A 21,215-nucleotide genomic window follows, 5' to 3' on the forward strand; every position below is an offset into this window, starting at 1 on the left:
ACTTTTCAGAACCATCTAACCTCGAGTTCTTTTTAAAGTTAAAGGAAAGCCATTCTGCTAGTTCTTTTTCCTCCTCCAATCCAAGACTAGTCCCACTGCCCACTCTCACCACAACTTCTTTCAGAAACAAACCTGCTGCCTGGACCCAGCCTTGTTCCCCATAATCCTACAGCTTGGAGCATCACAGCCTATGCTTTTCAGTGCGGGTCCCTCAATGCAGAGGCAGGGAAATGAAACCACCCTGCCGCGAAGCAGCATTGAAGCTGGTCGGCCCCAGGCTTAAAAGCAACCTGGGGCACCCAGTTTGGAAGAGGCAGTCGCCAAGGCAACCCTGGCAGCAAGGAGGTGGCTGCCAGAGGCTCCAGTCGGCAGGCTGGCTCATTCACTGACGGCTGCAGGACCGAGCCGGGTCGCCAAGGCTTTCGCGTTTGCCTCGCTCCCCACGGGGCTTGCGCCGCCCCTATAGCGGTTCCCGCAAATTTCACTTCACTCACCCGGGTCGCTCTCCAGCTCCAGCCAGCCTTTATTCATGTTCTCGCCCCGCTCTCCATCACTCCCACAACCCAGGCCCGGCGTAGGAGCAGGCCGCGATACGTCATCAGCCCGCGACTGGCGCTTGCGCAGTGACCTCTCGACTGCCCCGCTGGTCGCCACGTTGATGTGGGGCGAAAACTTTCTTTTTGACATTTGCCACCTTTAATTAATTTGGTAGCCAGTTCTGTGAGGTTTTTTTTTAAATGATTGAATAAAGAATATATTTTGCATTACCCTAGTGTTCACTGCTCTTTATTTAACCAGTGAAACTTAAATATTGCAAATACTGTACATCTGAAATAAATACTGTAAATTCAGCTTTCACAACACATCAGTCTAATTCTACAATATAGATGTGTTAGAAACCGAATTACCTTTAAAGAAATTGCTCGAGACAAAAATTGAGAACAAAGAACATTTATTATACAACAATGCAAAGTTGGGTGCTTCCCCTTACCCTGGGAATACACACATACACTGGGGCTCACCCAACTTTTATACAGTTTATCTCAGTATAGGAATAACCCCACCCCACATTCTTCTGCCTCCTGCTGGAGAGGTTTAGCATTAGGCAATCCTGCCTGCCTACGTGCTATTTCTGTGCACTTGGAGGACCAGGGGGTATCCTGTCGGTGTCTTCTCATGTCATAATCCTCATTGACCTTATTCACAACCTTGTCCTTGTCCCCATTCACATCTCTCAGAGCTACAGTCTCTTCATATGCAGAGTTCGCTAATCCTGTCTAGGGTTTACTAGTTTAATATACATAACTTGATAAATCTGTGTAAGGCTTACTAATTATATATGTAGAACTGGCTAATACTGCCTAAGGTTTTCTAATTATTTATGCAAGCCTTGCTAATTCTATCTGGGGCTTGGAGACCCTTATCTCATTCAGACTAACTCTACTTCTATCATCAATTGTCTGTCCTTACCTCCTTCATTTAGTGAACTTGCTGATTCTGTCTGAAGGCTAGGAGATTCTTATCTATGTTGTTTGTACTGGCTTCATTCATTTACTTATGTATCAATTTTATTTTCTTCATGTTCATATTGCAATATCAGTTTTTCTCATCTCTCACAGATGGTTGGGCGAGATGCTGTCCAATTTCCATCCCCTCCCTTTCTCAGTCTAACTGTAAACCCATCACTGGAAATCTTGTGATCATTTGCAGTAATTGTTCAAAACTAAGTCACCACATTTTGTAAAAAGTGTGTTAAGTAAAAATGAATGGCAAAGGTAGGTACAATAGATGACAACAGGAGACTGCAATATGGATCCTACCTTGAGGGAGAAGATGCCAGTGACAGAGGGACAGATAAGACTGCAAATCTTTCTTTGGCTTGGCTTCGCGGACGAAGATTTATGGAGGGGGTAAAAGTCCACGTCAGCTGCAGGCTCGTTTGTGGCTGACAAGTCCGATGCGGGACAGGCAGACACGGTTGCAGCGGCTGCAGGGGAAAATTGGCTGGTTGGGGTTGGGTGTTGGGTTTTTCCTCCTTTGCCTTTTGTCAGTGAGGTGGGCTCTGCGGTCTTCTTCAAAGGAGGTTGCTGCCCGCCAAACTGTGAGGCGCCAAGATGCACGGTTTGAGGCGATATCAGCCCACTGGCGGTGGTCAATGTGGCAGGCACCAAGAGATTTCTTTAGGCAGTCCTTGTACCTTTTCTTTGGTGCACCTCTGTCACGGTGGCCAGTGGAGAGCTCGCCATATAACACGATCTTGGGAAGGCGATGGTCCTCCATTCTGGAGACGTGACCCATCCAGCGCAGCTGGATCTTCAGCAGCGTGGACTCGATGCTGTCGACCTCTGCCATCTCGAGTACTTTGACGTTAGGGATGAAAGCGCTCCAATGGATGTTGAGGATGGAGCGGAGACAACGCTGGTGGAAGCGTTCTAGGAGCCGTAGGTGATGCCGGTAGAGGACCCATGATTCGGAGCCGAACAGGAGTGTGGGTATGACAACGGCTCTGTATACGCTTATCTTTGTGAGGTTTTTCAGTTGGTTGTTTTTCCAGACTCTTTTCTGTAGTCTTCCAAAGGCGCTATTTGCCTTGGCGAGTCTGTTGTCTATCTCATTGTCGATCCTTGCATCTGATGAAATGGTGCAGCCGAGATAGGTAAACTGGTTGACCGTTTTGAGTTTTGTGTGCCCGATGGAGATGTGGGGGGGCTGGTAGTCATGGTGGGGAGCTGGCTGATGGAGGACCTCAGTTTTCTTCAGGCTGACTTCCAGGCCAAACATTTTGGCAGTTTCTGCAAAGCAGGACGTCAAGCGCTGAAGAGCTGGCTCTGAATGGGCAACTAAAGCGGCATCGTCTGCAAAGAGTAGTTCACGGACAAGTTTCTCTTGTGTCTTGGTGTGAGCTTGCAGGCGCCTCAGATTGAAGAGACTGCCATCCGTGCGGTACCGGATGTAAACAGCGTCTTCATTGTTGGGGTCTTTCATGGCTTGGTTCAGCATCATGCTGAAGAAGATTGAAAAGAGGGTTGGTGCGAGAACACAGCCTTGCTTCACGCCATTGTTAATGGAGAAGGGTTCAGAGAGCTCATTGCTGTATCTGACCCGACCTTGTTGGTTTTCGTGCAGTTGGATAATCATGTTGAGGAACTTTGGGGGACATCCGATGCGCTCTAGTATTTGCCAAAGCCCTTTCCTGCTCACGGTGTCGAAGGCTTTGGTGAGGTCAACAAAGGTGATGTAGGAGACTGCAATATGGATCCTACCTTGAGGGAGAAGATGCCAGTGACAGAGGGACAGATAAGACTGCAAATACAGCAAGGAAATAAGGCTTCAGTTACCGGGGAGAAGAGCACTATATGTATATGGCCCTGAGGGGAAGGGCAAAAAATACCAGCATGAACTGAGAAGGTGTAAGGATTTGTTTGAACAATAAATTGGTTACTGCTTAATAGAATAGTACAAGTTAAAAAGAGAGAGCCAGGAGCATTCAATTCAACTGGAAAGATGACGAGAAAAGACTTGGTAAAGGGCAAGGCGGTGGAACTGCACACTTCCTGTGAAAAAGATCCAGCACAAGCTGGTATGAGAAGGAGAGTAGTGGGAGTGAGAGAATGACAACTTGTATATTACAATCCACTGAAAACACCTTGTTTAATTTTGAACATTCAAAAGGCTAAAATGAACAGAACTACTTCAGACAGATGTTATACACATTTTTAATTTTTCCATGATTCAAGATGTCATCTCCATTTTGTCAATGTCTTTCTTCTCTACAATTGTCCCATAACCTGTAAGATCTTTTCTTGACTAGTTGCATCCAAATTGATGTTGAAAATACTGTTTGCTATCATCCTGTCTGGCAGTATTTCAAATAATTGGCCTTGGAGACCATGGTACATCGTTGGAAAACATTATTTTAGTCATTTCTAAAAGATTTTTTTATTGATTGAAAGATTGAGAAATTGAAAGAGAGAACATGCATATTTTGTCACTGTCCAAAAATTTCAAATTTAGTTCCAAATGTAAGTGTGGAAATGTTGTGTACTCTGATTGCAAGAAGTGGCAATCACCCCATGTTCATTCCTCAACGTCATTTCTGGGTTAGCAGCACTTTCCCTTTTATGGCTTTAGTTTCTTGGGATGAACATCTTGCCCCAACAAACTGCCTGGGTTGTAATTTGGTTACAATGTTGTAAAAATTGGAAACGATTTATGTTCACAAAATAAGAAAACCAGCCTGTTATGTTCTACCAAACCCAGAAACAATTGTTTTTCTTAAAGTAACCGTAAGTGTCATCATCCAAATAAATTCCAATAAAAATTGGCAATTGAACAATAATGAAGGATGAGTATTGTCAACAGTGTACTTAACCCAAAAATTAATTTTAAAAATCTTACAAGAACATTTTATGTACACACACTATTTTAAATGCAGCAGCTTAGGTTCACAGAGCAAAATCCCACAATAAAGCAGCAGGTTGTTGACGAGTTATGTTGATTGTTAAATAAAAATAGTGATCCTGTTATTCAAATACTGCTACAACAATCTTTTACATCTAGCTGAGAAGGCAGGTAGGGTCTGGGTTTAATTAACATCTTATCCAAAAGGTGACACCTGAGCCGACAAGATCACAAGGCATCAAGTGTGATTTTTGTGCTTAGGAGTGGGATACAAATACACAGCTTTTTGTTATTTACATAGCGCATTTAACACAATGCACGTTGATCCAAAGTGCTGAACATACAATTAGGAATAAATTGGTTATTTTCTAAATACTATCTAATCAGGCAGCCAAAATACACCGGCGCAACCATCTTGTTACATAGACTATCCAGCTTAGAATATTAAACCCTAACCCGTTCCTCCCGATCCCATCAATGAACAACTTCTCAATTTCAAATGGACAACAGTGCTGCAAACACCAGACTTCAAAAAACAAGCAGAGAAACACAAATAAGTCCAATCGCAGCCATCTTGGGGCTTGTTTACTGACATCGGCAGGACTTGGATGTTAAAGTCCTCCAGCTTAAAAAGGGAAACTACCAACCAAGTCACAGTTTCTCAAGGCGGAAGAGCAAAGGTTTGCCTCAAAGTCCGCCCCCCCCCTGCCAACCTCGGACGATCAGAACGCCTCGAGGTCTCGCACCTCAGGTCAACATCAACCAACACATGCTTTGAGATTTCTTGGGGCTAACACTGCTCCACCACTCTGGTTGTAATTGAGACACCACCTCCATCTCCACCATGTTACACCACTTCCACAATCATCGAAGCAGGCACCATTGGATTAGTCTCCTCAGTAGGCCTCACTCTATGACCATCAAGCTGCAAACCTTGTGGCTTCGTCTCAGCGACCTGCTCGTCGTTTGGCGACTCAGATTGCAATTCCAGACTCACTGCATTTCATCAAAAACTCGTTGAATCCAGATTTGTGCATGGTGAGTCTACTTGTTAGTTACAGCAGTCCTGGGATCCAGAACAGCTGTGACTGCAGACATCATCTGCTATACCAGCATCTCCCTTATTTACATTACTCCTTGACCCACAAGGTGTCAGCTGGGCGCAGCTGCTGCTCAGAGAGTACAATAGATCAAAACCACACCTATACCTAAATAAGGACCCATTTTGTTCTGAGGTCAATCTATGAAAGCAAGTTATTGCCAAGCCAGTTACTTCCTATGTTGGCTACCAATTTACACAGATGAGATTTATAAACAGAGTGGCCATGGTGTGTTGTCATTACTTGGTGAGGAAATATTTTGGCCAAAGCATCAGGACAAAAGGGCAATGCTCCATCCTTCTTTAGACAGTTGCAGAGCAGACCCTGAGCTCCAATTCATGGCACCATCTGGGAATTTGACCTACCAATTGAGGCTCATCTCAGTACCTTGAAGAAGGGCTCAGGCCCGAAATGTTGGTGATACATCTTTACCCCCTGTGAATGTTGCAAGACCTGCTGTGTTCCTCCAGAACTTTTGTATATTTATTACAATCACAGCATATGCTTCTTCTTCTTCTTTCAGTCAGAAAGGTATTGAGGAAAAACAATCAGCCATGATCTTACTGTATTACAACACAGGCTGGGATCAAATGGATGATCAGTCAAACCAAAAATAAAACCATAGCCCTTCTTTAGGAAGATGTTTGCACAAAGATATTGAACAGCATTTAAGAATATTAGCATTTAATTAAAATGGATGAGATGCCCAACTCTATCGCAGAGAGAGTGAACATCAAACCAGCCCTTTGCAGATCGTTAGAGAAACACAAAAGCTGCAGATGCTAGAACCTCGAGCAACAGTCTGTCAGGGCCAAACATGGTCAAGAAAGGCTGATTGACCATTTCTACCCACAGGCCTGCTGAGTTCCTCACTAATCCCTGGGATGAAGGGGTTGACTTATGATGAAAGATTAAATCGTCTAGGATTGTATTCGCTCGAGTTCAGAAGAATGAGAGGAGATCTTATAGAAACATATAGGATTATGAAGGGTATGGATAGGATAGATGTAGGAAGGTTTTTTGAGCTGACCGGGGAAACTAAAACGGGAGGACACAGTCTCAAGATTCGGGGGAGTAGATTTAGGACAAATAGTTTTTCCCAGAGAGTGGTGAATGTTTGGAATTCTCTAACCAGGGAAGCGGTTGAGGCTGCCTCATTAAACATATTTAAAATTCGGTTAGATAAATTTTTACATGATAGAGAAATTAGGGGATATGGGGAGAAGGCAGGTAGGTGGAGTTAGGTCATAAATTAGATCAGCCATGATCGTATTGAATGGCGGAGCAGGCTCGATGGGCCATTTTTGGCCTACTTCCCATGTTCCTATGTAATTCATTGTTTCCTTCACTCAAATAGGACCAAAGTACATACTCCAAACAATCAGAAAAGTAATTTCAGGAATATGTGCCCAAGTGATGCCACGTTTAGGTTTAAGAATTGTTCAGTTTAAAAGGCTGTGAAAATAAAATGAACCGTCTTCGTGAATGAGGCGAAGTGAAGCGAGTAGTTTGAGGCATCTGGGGAGGGGGGGCGGGGGTGTGGGAAAGGTTGCATTACAGTAACCCAAACCCTACATGCAATCATTGGACAAGTTAACTCCCTTCAAATTCAACTTCATTCTTCAATACAGATTGCTTAATTTTATTATCCTATAAATAGATTGGAAAAAAATTATTTTTCTATAGAAATTTGAGTAGTACCAAACACTCCCTGAAAACAATATACTATTTGTTGAAATTATTCAAATGGTCGCAGACTAGTTTGTCATATCCCCACGCATTGATTCGTCAATTAAATTAGTCGTCATGTAATTGTTCAAATATTCTGCAACAACCAAGTTTTCCTTCGATAGCTGGCATAGCATTTAATTAATATTGTATGTTCACTTACAATTGTAGTATCAAAATATAGTTTACAAAAGGCTAATTATCAAAAGCTTACCAGAGGGAAGGTAACTCCCTCATTCCACCACAAGGGAAGAACTGGGGTTGATGAAAGATTGAAGGAGGCAGAAACCTTCATTGTGATCATGAAGAGCCATGACCTGCAGGGCTGCAGACCTAATACTGGAAGCTGGGATTCAATTGGATTGGTGTTTTATTCTTGGCCCAGACACAATGGGCTGAATGACCTTTCCTTTTGTTAATTTTCTATGATGACAAAATATTTAAACCAAATTTTAAACCAAAAGACAGATGCTACACCAAACAATCATCTACAATCATATAAAAGTATGAAGTTTAAGCTTGGCTATCTCACACCTTCAATAAAGAAGTCACTTGACAGCATAGTATTTAGTGGAGACAAAAGGCATCTTGGTGACAACTGCATCCACCATTTTCTTCCTAACTTCCACTTTTATTGGCGTGCCCAGCTTGCTGTACTCCGACTCCACGTATCCCATGGCAATGTTCTGCTTCAGACAAGGGGATGGGCAGCCACTTGTCACCTCCCCTGGGCATCAATGGAAAACAGAGGCTAGAGTCAACACAAATTCCTATGATTATCTTTTTATTTCTTCAAAACATTAATATTTAAGAAAATTATCCTGAAATTCAGCAGCTATGTATTAGGAATATTTGCATTCAGATCTTTTGAAAACCAACACAAGAACCAACTGTCCCCCACTATGTCACAGGCTTCAAATAGGCTGCATCCAAAGTAACAACCTTAGCAAGAGAATAGCAGTGGAGGTCATGTGATGATGAAAGTCTGGGAGGTTGCCGATCCTACGAGCTCCCAGACCTAGACCAGAAAACAGCATTAAAAACCCAAAATCCAGGACAAAAAAAAATTTTTATATCCCGTCTGAGTACAAGAGGATGAGGAATTTAAAAAAACTAAAATACAGTAAGGAAATGGATGGCTAGACAAGGATCCGAGGCAAGGGGAGGTGCTCCGTGTTGGGTGTAATGGCGGTGCCGACCTGAGAGCCATTGAAGACTCAACCACCTCCTCCCCCCTGCCCCCCCCAACCACAACACCAAAGGGAGTTCCACAAACAGACAGAATGGTCCCAAGTGGCAGAGAAGGTGGTAAGAGCCTTGGACCAGGAGAACAAGAGCAAGGGAGGACAGCTCCCTCTCCCTCGCAGCTCATAGCCAAGCAGCGGTCTCCCCGATGGCTGAGTTCCGCTAGCAGTGTGTCGAGTTGGGGAGCCACGGGCTCAAGTGGAGCAAGTGAGAGCTTGGGACTAACAAGCTCCGACGAAGATGCAGAGGAGGTCAACAGGGACAGTGATCTTGGCAATCACAAGGGTCATCAAATCAGAGACAAAGGTCGGTGGGGTGAACACGATGGCGGTAATGGCAGTGGTCAAGTGTGCGAGGGACCCAGCCCCAAGGCTAGGAGAAGCTGAAAGGCCGGGCTGCTACAGAAAAGGAAGGAGGAGGGCCCTGAGCCCTCCTTAAAATACATTTTACAGTCTCTGATCCAATTGGAAAACAGATTAGAGAAGGTAGTGGACAGAAGGGCTAGAGACACGTCAGAAAAAATTAGACAGGATGGAGGGGGCCCTGGTGAATATAACAGGCAGGGGGACATAGGTAGAGGAGAGATTGGGGGCAGGGTAGGAACGAATTGCCACAATGGAGCAAGAAATTAAAGGTCTCTTGAAAGAAAGAGATGAGATATGAGGGAAGCTGGACTTCCTGGAGAACTTCACAAAATGCTACAACATTAAATAGAGGGACTGGAAGACTCCAAGGGGGGAAATCTTACAGAATTCCTAACTAAATGGATTCCCGAAGTACCAGGAAAGGAGACGCTGGGAACCCCCATTAAAATAGAAAAAGCTTTTAGAGCCCCAATTCATAAACCAGGATTGGGACAAAGACCCCGGTCGATCCTTATAAAGTAAAAATATTTTCAGGATCGTGAAAAAATGTTTGGGGCGGCGGCAAAGGGGGAAATTCAGAGGGGAGCCCCCTTGGAGAACAGGGGGTCAAAAGTGATCTTTTGATCTTTTATCCAGATATTAGTGCAGGTCTGCTCAATAAGCGGAAAGACCTTGAACTGGTTAAGCGATCAGCAAAGCAAAAGTGCTATGATTGTGTTCTACGTCATCCCACTACCTTGAAAATTACATTGCCGGGGGCAGGGGGGTAAAGGAATTATTTTTACAGAAAAAGAGAAAGCACGTCAATTTATAAATCTCCTGCCGACATTAAATGGAGGACCAAGTGGAAAAGAATAAAAGTAATAAAACTTTTTAAAATTATTAAAACTGATAGACTGAGAGGACTTGGATTTCTGTATTATATAAAGAATGGGCTTTTGGCTGTTTTCTGATTTAAAAAAATAATAATAGAAGATGTGAGAGTCTGGGGAGGGTTCTGGGACTGGACGGGTGGAGGGTGCTGGGACTGGACGGGTGGAGGGTGCTAAAGGGGAGAATGGAAAGTCATGGTGACCTCATGGTAAGGGATAATGGTGGTGAAAGGAGGAGAGTGACCGCTAGAGGTGTGAGCGGAGAGCGGCTGAGACTCGTGTATGGGGTATGTGTTCCCTTTTATTATTTGGAGGAATATGGTTATGAGTTGGGATGTATGTTGTGGTGTTGTGGGCAAATGGGTTTGTGGCTTCCTTTTTGTTTCCCCAGGGCCTGTCGCGACTTGGATGGAGTGGAGCAATGGGCAGATAGTAAGAGATTGGTTCTGCGGGGGGAGGTGGGGTGGGTGGTGGAGATGGAGGGAAAACGTATAGGGAGGGAGCCCTGGTGTAATGGCTAAAAGTGTAAAGTATACTACTTTTATTGTTAACAGCTTAAACAGACCGGTGAAACAAAAAAGGGTCTTGCTACACATTAAAAGGATGGGAATAGATCTGGTCTTACTCTAAGAGACACATTTAACTGAGCAGGAGCATCAGAAGCTAAAAAGGCGATGGGTGGGTCAGGTCATATCCTCCTCATTTAAGTCAAAGGCAAGGAGGGTAGCAATTCCAGTGGGGAAGAGTGTATAGGGTGATTACAGATAAAATAGGAAGATTCGTTATGGTGCACTGTCAGATATATTCAGAACCCTGGACCCTAGTGAATGTCTATGCCCCCAATTCTAGTAGGGAAGCGTGTTCCAGTGCAGGTGCAGAGGGTGATTACAGACAAAACAGGAAGATTCGTTATGGTGCACTGTCAGATATATTCAGAACCCTGGACCCTAGTGAATGTCTATGCCCCCAGTTCTAGTGGGGAAGCGTGTTCCAGTGCAGGTGCAGAGGGTGATTACAGACAAAACAGGAAGATTCGTTATGGTGCACGGTCAGATATATTCAGAACCCTGGACTCTAGTGAATGTCTATGCCCCCAATTCTAGTGGAAGCGTGTTCCAGTGCAGGTGCAGAGGGTGATTACAGACAAAACAGGAAGATTCGTTATGGTACACAGTCAGATATATTCAGAACCCTGGACCCTAGTGAATGTCTATGCCCCCAATTCTAGTGGGGAAGAGTGTTCCAGTAAAGGTGCAGAGGGTGATTACAGGCAAAACAGGAAGATTCGTTATGGTACACGGTCAGATATATTCAGAACCCTGGACCCTAGTGAATGTCTATGCCCCCAATTCTAGTGGGGAAGCGTGTTCCAGTGCAGGTGCAGAGGGTGATTACAGGCAAAACAGGAAGATTCGTTATGGTACATGGTCAGATATATTCAGAACCCTGGACCCTAGTGAATGTCTATGCCCCCAATTCTAGTGGGGAAGCGTGTTCCAGTGCAGGTGCAGAGGGTGATTACAGGCAAAACAGGAAGATTCGTTATGGTACACGGTCAGATATATTCAGAACCCTGGACCCTAGTGAATGTCTATGCCCCCAATTCTAGTGGGGAAGCGTGTTCCAGTGCAGGTGCAGAGGGTGATTACAGGCAAAACAGGAAGATTCGTTATGGTACACGGTCAGATATATTCTGAGGGCAGAGGGGTCCGAAAATATTCTAATGGGGGAGGGGGGGCAACTTTAATCTATGTCTGGGTCCAGTGCTGGATAAATCCACAAAATGAATAACTAGGACTAGAGAGGTGAAAGCCACCAATGACTGCATGAGAGAGCTGAATTTGATAGATGTGTGGTGGAAAAAGCATCCAAGAGAGAGGGATTACTCATTTTACTCAAAGCAACATGATTCCTACTCTATAATAGACCTTTTTCTGGCTTCAGTCCATACAGAGGGTAGGATCATGGAAGCTGAGTATGGGGAAAGGCTTCTCTTGGACCACTCCCCCCTGGTTTTGACGATAGAAATGCCAGATAAGCAGGACACAGCATGAAGATGGTGTCTTAACACTTGTTGAAAAAGCCACAGTTTTGTAGTTTCATAAGAGCTGAAATAGCCTTGCTTTGTGAGGCCAACTGCCCCTCTACTCCAGATAAATTCCTTTTGTGGGACACCCTTAAGGCATATTTGAGGGGCCAAATTATATGAGGGAGGTGGAGGAATTGGAAAAGGACATTACCCAATTAGTGAAGGATTTTCAGAAATCGGGCTCAAAGGACCACTACAGAGTTCTTACAAACAAGAAATTGGAATATAAGCTTCAGATGTATAGTATGAAGAAGACCATTGAGGTCAAGGCAAAAGTATTACGAGTTGGAGGGAAGAGCTCACAAGGTCCTCGCCTGGCAGTTGAGGACACAACAAGTCTCTAGAACAATCAATGCAATACAAACAGGCAATGGCCAGATCTCATATAAACCAAAAGAAATTAATGACACCTTCAGAAAATTCTATGAAGGATTGTATAAATCTGAATTGACTGGGGATTCTAATCGAATGGACGAGTTTCTAGCCAGATTAGATCTCCCAAATTTAAGCCTGGAGGAGCAGGAGGGACTAGACCTTCCTCTTATAGAGGAAGAGGTGGGGAAAACAATGAGTGCACTTCAAGCTGGCGTCTCCGGGGGAGGACAGATTCCCACCCGAGCTCTACTGAAAATTTAAGCATTTTCTAATGCCTCTATGGAGGTGATGGGCCAGGCAAGGACCCTCCCAGAATCTTTTGCAATGGCGATTGTTATGGTGATCTTAAAAAAGGGTAAAGATCCAGTTTTTCCTTCTTCTTATAGACCAATTACCCTACTGAATACCAATTATAAGATCCTTGCTAAGGCCCTGGCAAACAGATTGGCATTGCATTTACCAAAATTAATAAACAAAGACCAGGCAGGATTTTTGCAGGAGCGGATAACATTGGCAGATTGTTGAGTGTAATACATCTGGCACAAATCAGAAATGAGAAGAGATTGGCTGTTTCCTTGGGTGCAGAGAAGGGTTTTTATAGACTGGAGTGGGAATTTTTATTTAAAGTGCTGAAGAAGATGGGGTTAGGGCCAACTTTTCAAAATTGGATTGGGGCGCTATGCATGTGCCCAAGGCAAAGGTTACAAACAATCGACAAATCTCTTCAGCTTTCCCGCTTACCAGATGTAGTAGACAAGGGTGCCCGCTATCACCAGCTCTCTTTGTTCTAGTGATGGAACCACTGGCTGAGGCCATTTGCCATGATCCAGACATTAAAGGTTATAGAGTGGGCCAGGAAGAGCACAAAATCAACTTATTTATTGAAGATGTGCTGATATATCTGACAGACCCTGTGACTTCTCTGCCTCGACTGCACATGGTACTGGAGGACTATAGGAAACTTTCTGGGCACAAGATCAAATGGGAAAAAGGGTGAGGTGATGCCACTCACGGAGGGTAATTATAGTCAATTTACAGAAAATAGTAACTTAAAGTGGCCACAGAAGGGGATAAAATATCTAGGAGTTAATATTGATGGCAATTTGAATAATTTATATGTTAAATTACACTCCCTTACTGGAGAGAGTTGAGGAGTATTTAAATAGATGGATGTCCCTGACCATAACATTAGTGGGAAGGGTTAACTGCATCAAAATGAATGTATTGCCAAGATTCCAGTATCTTTTTCAGACATTGCCTGTGCCGTTGCCCCGGGGTTTCTTCAAACAGCTGCTACACAATGTCAGAATGTTTCTCTGGAATGGTAAGGTGGCTAGGGTCTCTATGGAAAAATTAACATCGGAAAACAGTCTGGGCAGACTGAGGATGCCAGACTTTAAAAAATATTACTGGGCAGCGCAGTCGAGATACATTGCCTCTCTCTTCCAGGAAGGAGATGTACCATCCTGGGCACTAACAGATCTGCACTTGGTAGGCGAGAAGATAGCAGAGGATTTCATTTACAAATGGGATGCCAAATTGCTGTCAGGAAAGAAGGGCAGCCCCAAACTAAAACAAGTGATTAGTATCTGGACCAAAATTGACCAGTATCTGAATGCTAAAGTGGAGCTGTCGCCAAAAACCCCCCTAACTCCTAATAAATTAATACCATTAACAGTAGGTAACAAGATTCTGGACACCGATGTCATACTGGCATCAGGTGCACAGAGGACTGTAACGAGCAAGGGGAATTAATGTCGTTTGAGCAGCTAAAAAATAAATATGCTTTGCCAAATCAGATATTCCACTATCTTCAAATAAGATCTTTTTTAACAGGACGTATTGGGTCCAAGTATGGCCCTACCTCGGTGCAGTGCCATAATGACCATGATTCAAAGGGGGAGTGGAAAGAAATTCATTTCTGCAATGTATTTCCTGCTTCAGTCAGATGGACCTAAACCGGGCCTCCATAGATCGAGGGAAAGATGGGAGTCAGACTTGGATATGGTAATTGATGAGAGATGATGGTCCGACTTATGCCAGGAAAGCATGACCACGGTCATCAATGCAAGGTACAGGTTGGTGTAATATAATTTCTTGCACCAGCTGTATCTAATGCTGCAGAAAATAAACAGGTCAAAACCAGAATCCTCGGACCAATCTTTCAGATGCAGCATGGCGACTGGGACATTCGCGCACGCAGCCTGGTCATGTATCAAGGTGAGGCCCTTTTGGGAAGAACTAGGCCAAGTCCTAGAGAAAATCATAGGTAAATGATTCCTGCAGGACCCAGAGTTATTCCTGTTGGGAAACATAATGGACATAAGGCCTACAATGAAGCTGTCCAAATTTCAAATCCAATTTGTGTTAATCACATTGGCAGTGGCCAGGAATTGCATTGCGGCGACTGGGAAGTCCGACTCTAGTCTTAATATTGAATGATGGAATATGGAAATGCAAAGCTGCATTCCCCTGGAGAAGATAACATAATTTGAGATACAAATATGACATTTTTCGAAGGATTTGGCAGCTGTACTTGCGTCACATAGGCATATGGTGGTGATTGATTCCCCCGTTCCCTGCCATGGTGTCCTCTCCCTCACACTAATCCCGATCAAGGAAAGTCAGGAATATATATCGGCCCGTCGATCACCCATTGAGCAGTGACAATCGCTGTTCTCTAATTATTATTATTCTGGTGTAAAGTTTTCTGTAGTTGGTCAAAGTCTGAATGAGTTGTCCTGTGTTAGATGTGGGGGGGAACTGGAAAAGACGAGCTGGAGTAATGCAGTTAATAATGAGAATGGAGTGTATGTAAATTTGAATACGAGCTGCCAGGATGGCACTAACAATGTATATGGCTGTACAAGCTTGGGTGAAAATATAAATAAAATATTTAAAAAAAGAAAGAAAAGCAGTCACATTGCTCATTACACCACCCAAGTTCTCTGTGAGGAGGAGGACCAGGGAATCTCTTTTGACCAACAGGGGGAGAGGGAGGGGAGAAAGAGTGTATTTAATTGTTCATGCAAAATGATGGCAGCTCTAACAATGCAGCAATCCTTCAGTACATGGGAGGGTCTGCACAGATCATGTGCTCAGGTCTGGACACAGGCAGATACACCTCCCACTCCATTATGTATGACCAGGTGGCATCATCCAGCAGCAAATGTCTGTGCTAATGGAAGAAGTGCTCAGATTTTCCCTTCTACACACAGATGAGAGAAAAATAAGTTCCCTTAACAAAAACTAGGAACATTGCAAACACAAACTAATCATGTGGCACCTTTTGGTTCTGTGGCTCTGCATCCATTTTACACAGAGAGTGGTAGATGTTTGGAACGAGCTGCTGGTGGAGGTGGTTGAGGCAGATACTATTGAAATATTTAGGAAACATTTGGACAGATACATGGATAGGATGGGTTTAGAGGCCAATGGGCCAAATGCAGGTGGGACTAATGTAGGTGGACATTTTAAATCAGTGAGGGCAAGTTGGGCCAAAGGGCCTGATTACATGCTCTAGGACTTTATTTAATCCTATTTCTCTGCACTTCACTCCAGCCCTCCTAACTGTTTCTTTCAAGTACTTAACCAATGCCCCTTTGTAAGTTACTAATTAAATTGCCACAATCAGACCAACACAATGCTCTTCCAGAACCTACCAATGACTTTTCCATCAAGGTTTAAAATAGGTGTGTGTTGTCTGACTGGGGGCCCCGCTGATGTCAGGCCCACTCGTTTACGTCTCGTTTTCTCTTTGATCTGCCTCAGGATGATTTCCGCTCCAGGGAAGTCAGCTGCTGCTCTCCGGCGCTTTCCTGTGGGGCAAAATGGGGAGTGAAACACGGAAGTCTGCAGATGCTGTGATTGTAGTTAAAACAAAGAAATCCTGGAGGAAGTTAGCAGGTCTCCCAGTGTCAAAGGAGGTAAAGCTATATTACTGACATTTCAGGCTTGTACCTTGAGGAAGAGCTCAGGCCCAAAACATTGGTAATACATCTTCACCTGCTGACTTCCTCCAGCATTTCGGTTTGAATTGAAAGGGCAGAGGAGGAGGTACAGATCAATAGACAAAAGGTGTTTATTGGGTATGGAGAGAATGCCAGGAGAGAGGAAAGGAGAGAAATGATTGGGGGAGGGAGGATGTTCTCTCTGAAAGGAGACAGAGGTAAAAAAAGGGAGAGAGGGAGCAAGAGAGGAGAGTGAGGCTAACCAAAACCAGAGGAGGTTCATACCATCTGGTTGAAGGGTGCCCAGACAGAATACAAGATGTTGTCTTGGATCAAAAGATAAGGAGCACTGGCTGGCAAAGCCCACCTTGTTGTTAGCAAGAGCAGCATCAAACCTATGGGAAATAGCAAGTCCACTTTGGAGTACAGTCACTATGGGATCCAGCCAAGGAATATGGAAGGTCTCCCAACCCTAACATTAATGATTGTGAGGATAGTTTACTGGTTATAACAATGGAAATGATCTCACTGTGACATGCAAGTTAAAAATCTGGAATCAGTGATTTTGTGACTGCAGAAATGTAAATAATTCCCATATAACCTTTGGGGGAGGAAACCTCTTGTGCTTGGGGAAAGAGGGACTGCTGGAACCTGGAGCAAATAAAATGCTGCAAGAAGTCAATAAGCCAAGCAGCATCAGTTGGTGGGAGGGTTAGGGGAGTCCTCATTTAGTACCTCGACCCAAACCAACCAACCATTCCTGATGCAAGGTCTCAGCCCAAAATGTCGACTGTTCTCCTCTTCCCTCCCCCACACCCCCCTCCCCCCACAACAGATGCTGCTCAACCTGCTGAGATCATTCAGCATTTTTTTTCTTAATTCCTGGGGAGCAAACCATCCCACACTTTTAAAGTGGCCAAAGTCACTTAGCTGCCCAAGAAGTTAGCTATAATACTAGTCTTCCCAAGGTTGATCAAAAACTTGGCCAGAGTGGGTGCAGGATGATCCATTTAATGACATCAGTCACGTTGATCAAGATATTGGAGCATGACAGACGAGTGCTCTGAAGAATTTATTCCATGTGGGAGTTTTGGAAGCTAAAATTGTCCAGGGCATTTGCATCTGCTGGAAATGCCTCCATATGGAGTGAACAATGAGAAACTGGAGGGACTGAGCAAGTCGAGCAACATCCATGGAGAGAAATGGTCAGGCAACAGTTCAGGCTGGTACCCTTTGTGGAGGCTAAAGTGGGAAGGGGAGGTATCAAATATATAGCTGGGGAAGGTGCCAAGAGGGGAGAGGGTACAGGGCAGAAGGTGGGAGAGATGGAAAGAGCAGTCAAGTGGAGAGAAAAGTGAGACTGGAAGTGGGTAAGGGAAAGAGGGAAATAGTGGAACTGGTTAGAGGTGGGTAGTATTTAAAATTGGAAAATTCAATGTTCATTCCGTTGATTTTAAGGCTGTCCAAGAGGAATGTGATATGCTATTCCTCAGGCTTATTGTAGCCTTTCCCTGGCAATGGATGAGGTAGAGGACAGCCCTGTCTAGTGAGAGGGAATTAAAGTGGCTGGTAACTGGGAGTTCCAGCTTGGACCTACAGACGGAGTACATGTGTTTGATGAAGTGGTAGATTCGTTTGGATGAGACAGATATGGAACTCTGGAGAAACATTCGATATGCCAGAGGAACTCAGTGGGCCGAGCAGCATCATAAGGAGGAAAAAAATAATTGTCAATGTTGCAGGCCAGAACCCTTCAACTCCCACTGATGCTGTTTGGCCCATTGAGTTCCTCCAGCAGACTGTGTGTTGCTCCAGATTCCAGCATCTGTTTCTCCTGCATGTGAAACTCGGCCTCACGGTGATGCTGCAAGGTTTGTTTGTAGCCAAGGGAAACTCAATCCATGTAATGTCTGGGGGGGAGGGGGGGGTGGGGTGAGAGCAGAACTCACCAAGTCCCAGCTCAGCAAGAGGCACCAAACATGTGAGGGCTGGGCAGAGGGTGATAATCAAGGGAGGAGGAGAAGAAGACAGGCTGAGCAGAAGTCGTCTAATGTCATCTGGCAGTGGATGGAATATAGGCTAGGTTCGCAAACCCTGTTGTCCTTGGAAAACAGTTTGGTAACACAATACTGGGATGTGTCAGGCAGGGAGAATATAAAACGAGGGGAATCTGAAGAGTGCCAGAGTGAGAGTAAGTCTGAATGATTCCACGGTGAAATAGATAGACATGACTGAGAATCCCAATGTCTGTGAGCTGCAATCAAAGTCAGAACAGGGCAGAGAAAGAGAACAGTCAGAAGTTGTTTGGTGAGAAACAACAGGAAAAAGATTAATTATGAAGTTTTTACAAGTGGATGTTAAAGAGTAATCTCAGGGCAGGCCAACCACAAACATAGGAGGCATCTTGGCCCCTTGAGCTTACCCAGCATTCAATATGATCAATCTGCCCCTAGATCTCCATAGCCTTCAGTTCCCTGATCTTTCAAAAATATACATCTACTTTCTTTTTAACCCATTGGACTCCAGCCATTTTTTTTAAACCTTTTATAACATCTCATCCAGATTGGTTCTATGGGTAAACTACTGCATGAAAAGGTTAATCAGCATGCACCAGCTGGTGATTGGGTATAAAACCAGTCCCAGAAAATGGGGACATGGAGTACATGCACGTGTTGGTAGTCCCTGAAAACAGGGACACTGAATCCAAAGGGTTAAATGCTTCAGTGGCCCTCCAGGATAGAGAATTCCAGAGACTCCCTGTCCTCCATGAGAAGTTGATTCCTGCACCTCAGTTTTGAGTAACCACCTGCTCATCTTCTATGCCCCCTCTTTTGAGATTCTCTCACTAGTGGAAATATCAACTCCCTTGCAAACAAGGACAATATTCTCCCTGAAATACACAAACGTGCTGGAGCAACTCAGCAGGTCACGCAGCATCCACAGGAAGTAAAGGGTCACCAATGTTTCAGGCCGGCGCCCTTATTCAGGAATCTTCTTGTTTAAGGGTGGCATGGTTAGCGTAGCATTATTATGGCACCAGTGACTGGGGTTCAAATCATGCATTTGCTGTAAGCAGTTTGTATACTCTCCCTGTGTCTGCATGGGTTTCTTCCAGGTGCTTTGGTTTCCTCCCACCTTTCAAAATGTACCAAGGACGTGGGTCAATTGGGCGGGATGGGCTTGTGGTCCAAAAGGGCCTGTTACCGTGGTGCATGTCCATTTGGCTGCTCCACTGTGAAGCCTCTTCAAAGATGCCTACAGAGAAGTTCACCTCCTTCTCACCTCCTTCCCTGACGAAGGGTTGATGCCCAATGTGTTGGTTACCCTTTACTTCCTATGATTGACTAGCAGAGTTACTTCAGCGCATTTGTGTATTTCACTCGAACCCAGCATCCAGAATTTCTTGTTTAACAATGTGCTTTCTGCTTTCCTAAACCTGTGAAGCTTTTGTGATTCATGCGATAGATTTGAAACTCTGATTTGCACCCATTCGCCGACATTTTTAAGTCATCAGAAAACTTAGCCCAGTCTGGGTCTAGAGGAACAGCTGATTAAATTCTATCAATATTGACATACAGATGAGAAAAGGAACATTGTAGAAGGATTATAAACAGAAAACAATAGAAACAATGAAAATCAAACTAACATAATAAGAATGGGATGGGAGTAAGGGAATGACAAATAGTAATTCAATTAGTAATTCTACAAAAACAAACCAAACAGGAGGAAACTGACAATTCATACATTGTGTTACAGCCCACCAAGGAATCTTTATTTCTCTCACATGCCCATTAACTCCATCCCATTCTTCCACTACCCATCGACTCCTGGAGTCAGCTTACAGTGCCATTTAACCTACCAACCAGTATGTCTTTGGGTTGTGGGAAGAAACCAGAGCACCCACAGGAGACCCACGCAGTCAGAAGAAGAACATGCAAACTCTACGCAAGCAGAGGAGGTCCCTGTAGCTATGAAGCAGCAAAGTTAACTGCTGCACATCACATCGCATCTAATTCATTCAATCCGTGTCTTTCCTTCAAAGCTAGGAGGCAAAATGGACAAAATTAAGCTGCAGATGAAATTAGAGAGAAATTAATGGCTAAGGTAATGGGGGCACAGTTGGTGTCGTGGTTAACGCAACGCCTTCACAGCGCCAGCGATCGGGACCGGACCAGGGTTTGAATCCCATGCTGTCCATAAGGAGTTTGTACATTCTCCCCGCGTCTGCGTGGGTTTTCTCCGGGAGCTCCAGTTTCCTCCCACGCCACCATTCAAAACATACCAGGGGTGTAGATTAATGGGGTGTAAATTGGGCGGCATGGACTTGAGAGCCAAAAATGGCCTCTAACCGTACTGTCTGTCTAAAAATGTTTTTTAATTAAATTTAAATTCTGGACCAGAACTGAACTAAGTGAACCAAGTCAAATCAGCAAGCTACAGAAATTATTTCTGATCCAACTGACTAGACCAAGTCATCATAGCCTCCGTTGACGCACAAGAGGTTAGAAGCCGTTAGATAGAGTACCTATGGTCCACAAAAGACTTGCTTCCACTGGAGTGGTGGTCTCATCAATGTCATTTCCATAGAGACAAAGGCCAGCCTCCAGGCGCAAACTATCCCTTGCTCCAAGGCCAGCCAGTTTCACTTCACTATTCTTCAACAGCGACTTCGCCAGCTCCACAGTGCTTTGAATTGGTACTGAGATCTAAAAATTTTAAAAAGTGGAAATGTCACACACTTGTTTCCAGTATAACAAGTATAAGGGCCAGCACAGCAGCGCTCACAATTTAATTAGCTTAAACTTGTACAGACTAGTCTCAGTATCTTTGCTGTCTCCACGAATCTGACTGTCCCCAAAGGGGCTGGCTCGAGTCTTTATACAGTCCTGTGATTGACAGTTGGTAGGTGGGGCCAGCATCCCAGGTTGCCTACCTGCAGGTCCAGTGGTTGCCCACTCCTGCAGAAGGCTGCTAAGAGTGCGGCCAGTGTAGGGTTGTATCACCACCCCTTTCTTAAAATGAGTCTGGGTGGTGGGGGGGTGATGTCCTCAGTACCAGGTAGTATCTACAAGTTCAGGTGATCTGGCGGT

At 44.4% G+C, this 21,215-nt stretch overlaps 2 protein-coding genes across 3 annotated transcripts in view; both read right to left on the reverse strand.

Moving 5' to 3' along the window:
• The window catches only part of bap1 (BRCA1 associated deubiquitinase 1), a 77,083-nt gene extending 76,474 nt beyond the window's left edge, over nt 1-609 (reverse strand). The window contains exon 1 of the mRNA XM_069939911.1: nt 495-609. Within this exon, the coding sequence (XP_069796012.1) occupies nt 495-531 (37 nt within the window). The 5' untranslated portion in view covers nt 532-609. The remainder of the gene's footprint in view (nt 1-494) is intronic.
• A 3,091-nt stretch (nt 610-3,700) lies between these two features.
• amt (aminomethyltransferase) overlaps nt 3,701-21,215 on the reverse strand; it is a 42,795-nt gene continuing 25,280 nt past the window's right edge. For both annotated transcript variants that reach the window (XM_069939913.1, XM_069939914.1), the window contains exons 7-9: nt 20,651-20,831; nt 15,838-15,993; nt 3,701-7,956 (exon numbers count right to left, since the gene is read on the reverse strand). In XM_069939913.1, coding sequence (XP_069796014.1) covers nt 7,778-7,956; nt 15,838-15,993; nt 20,651-20,831 — 516 coding nt within the window. In that variant the 3' untranslated portion in view covers nt 3,701-7,777. The remainder of the gene's footprint in view (nt 7,957-15,837; nt 15,994-20,650; nt 20,832-21,215) is intronic.

Source organism: Narcine bancroftii, chromosome 5 (assembly GCF_036971445.1).
Source record: "Narcine bancroftii isolate sNarBan1 chromosome 5, sNarBan1.hap1, whole genome shotgun sequence".
NCBI lineage: Eukaryota > Metazoa > Chordata > Chondrichthyes > Torpediniformes > Narcinidae > Narcine > Narcine bancroftii.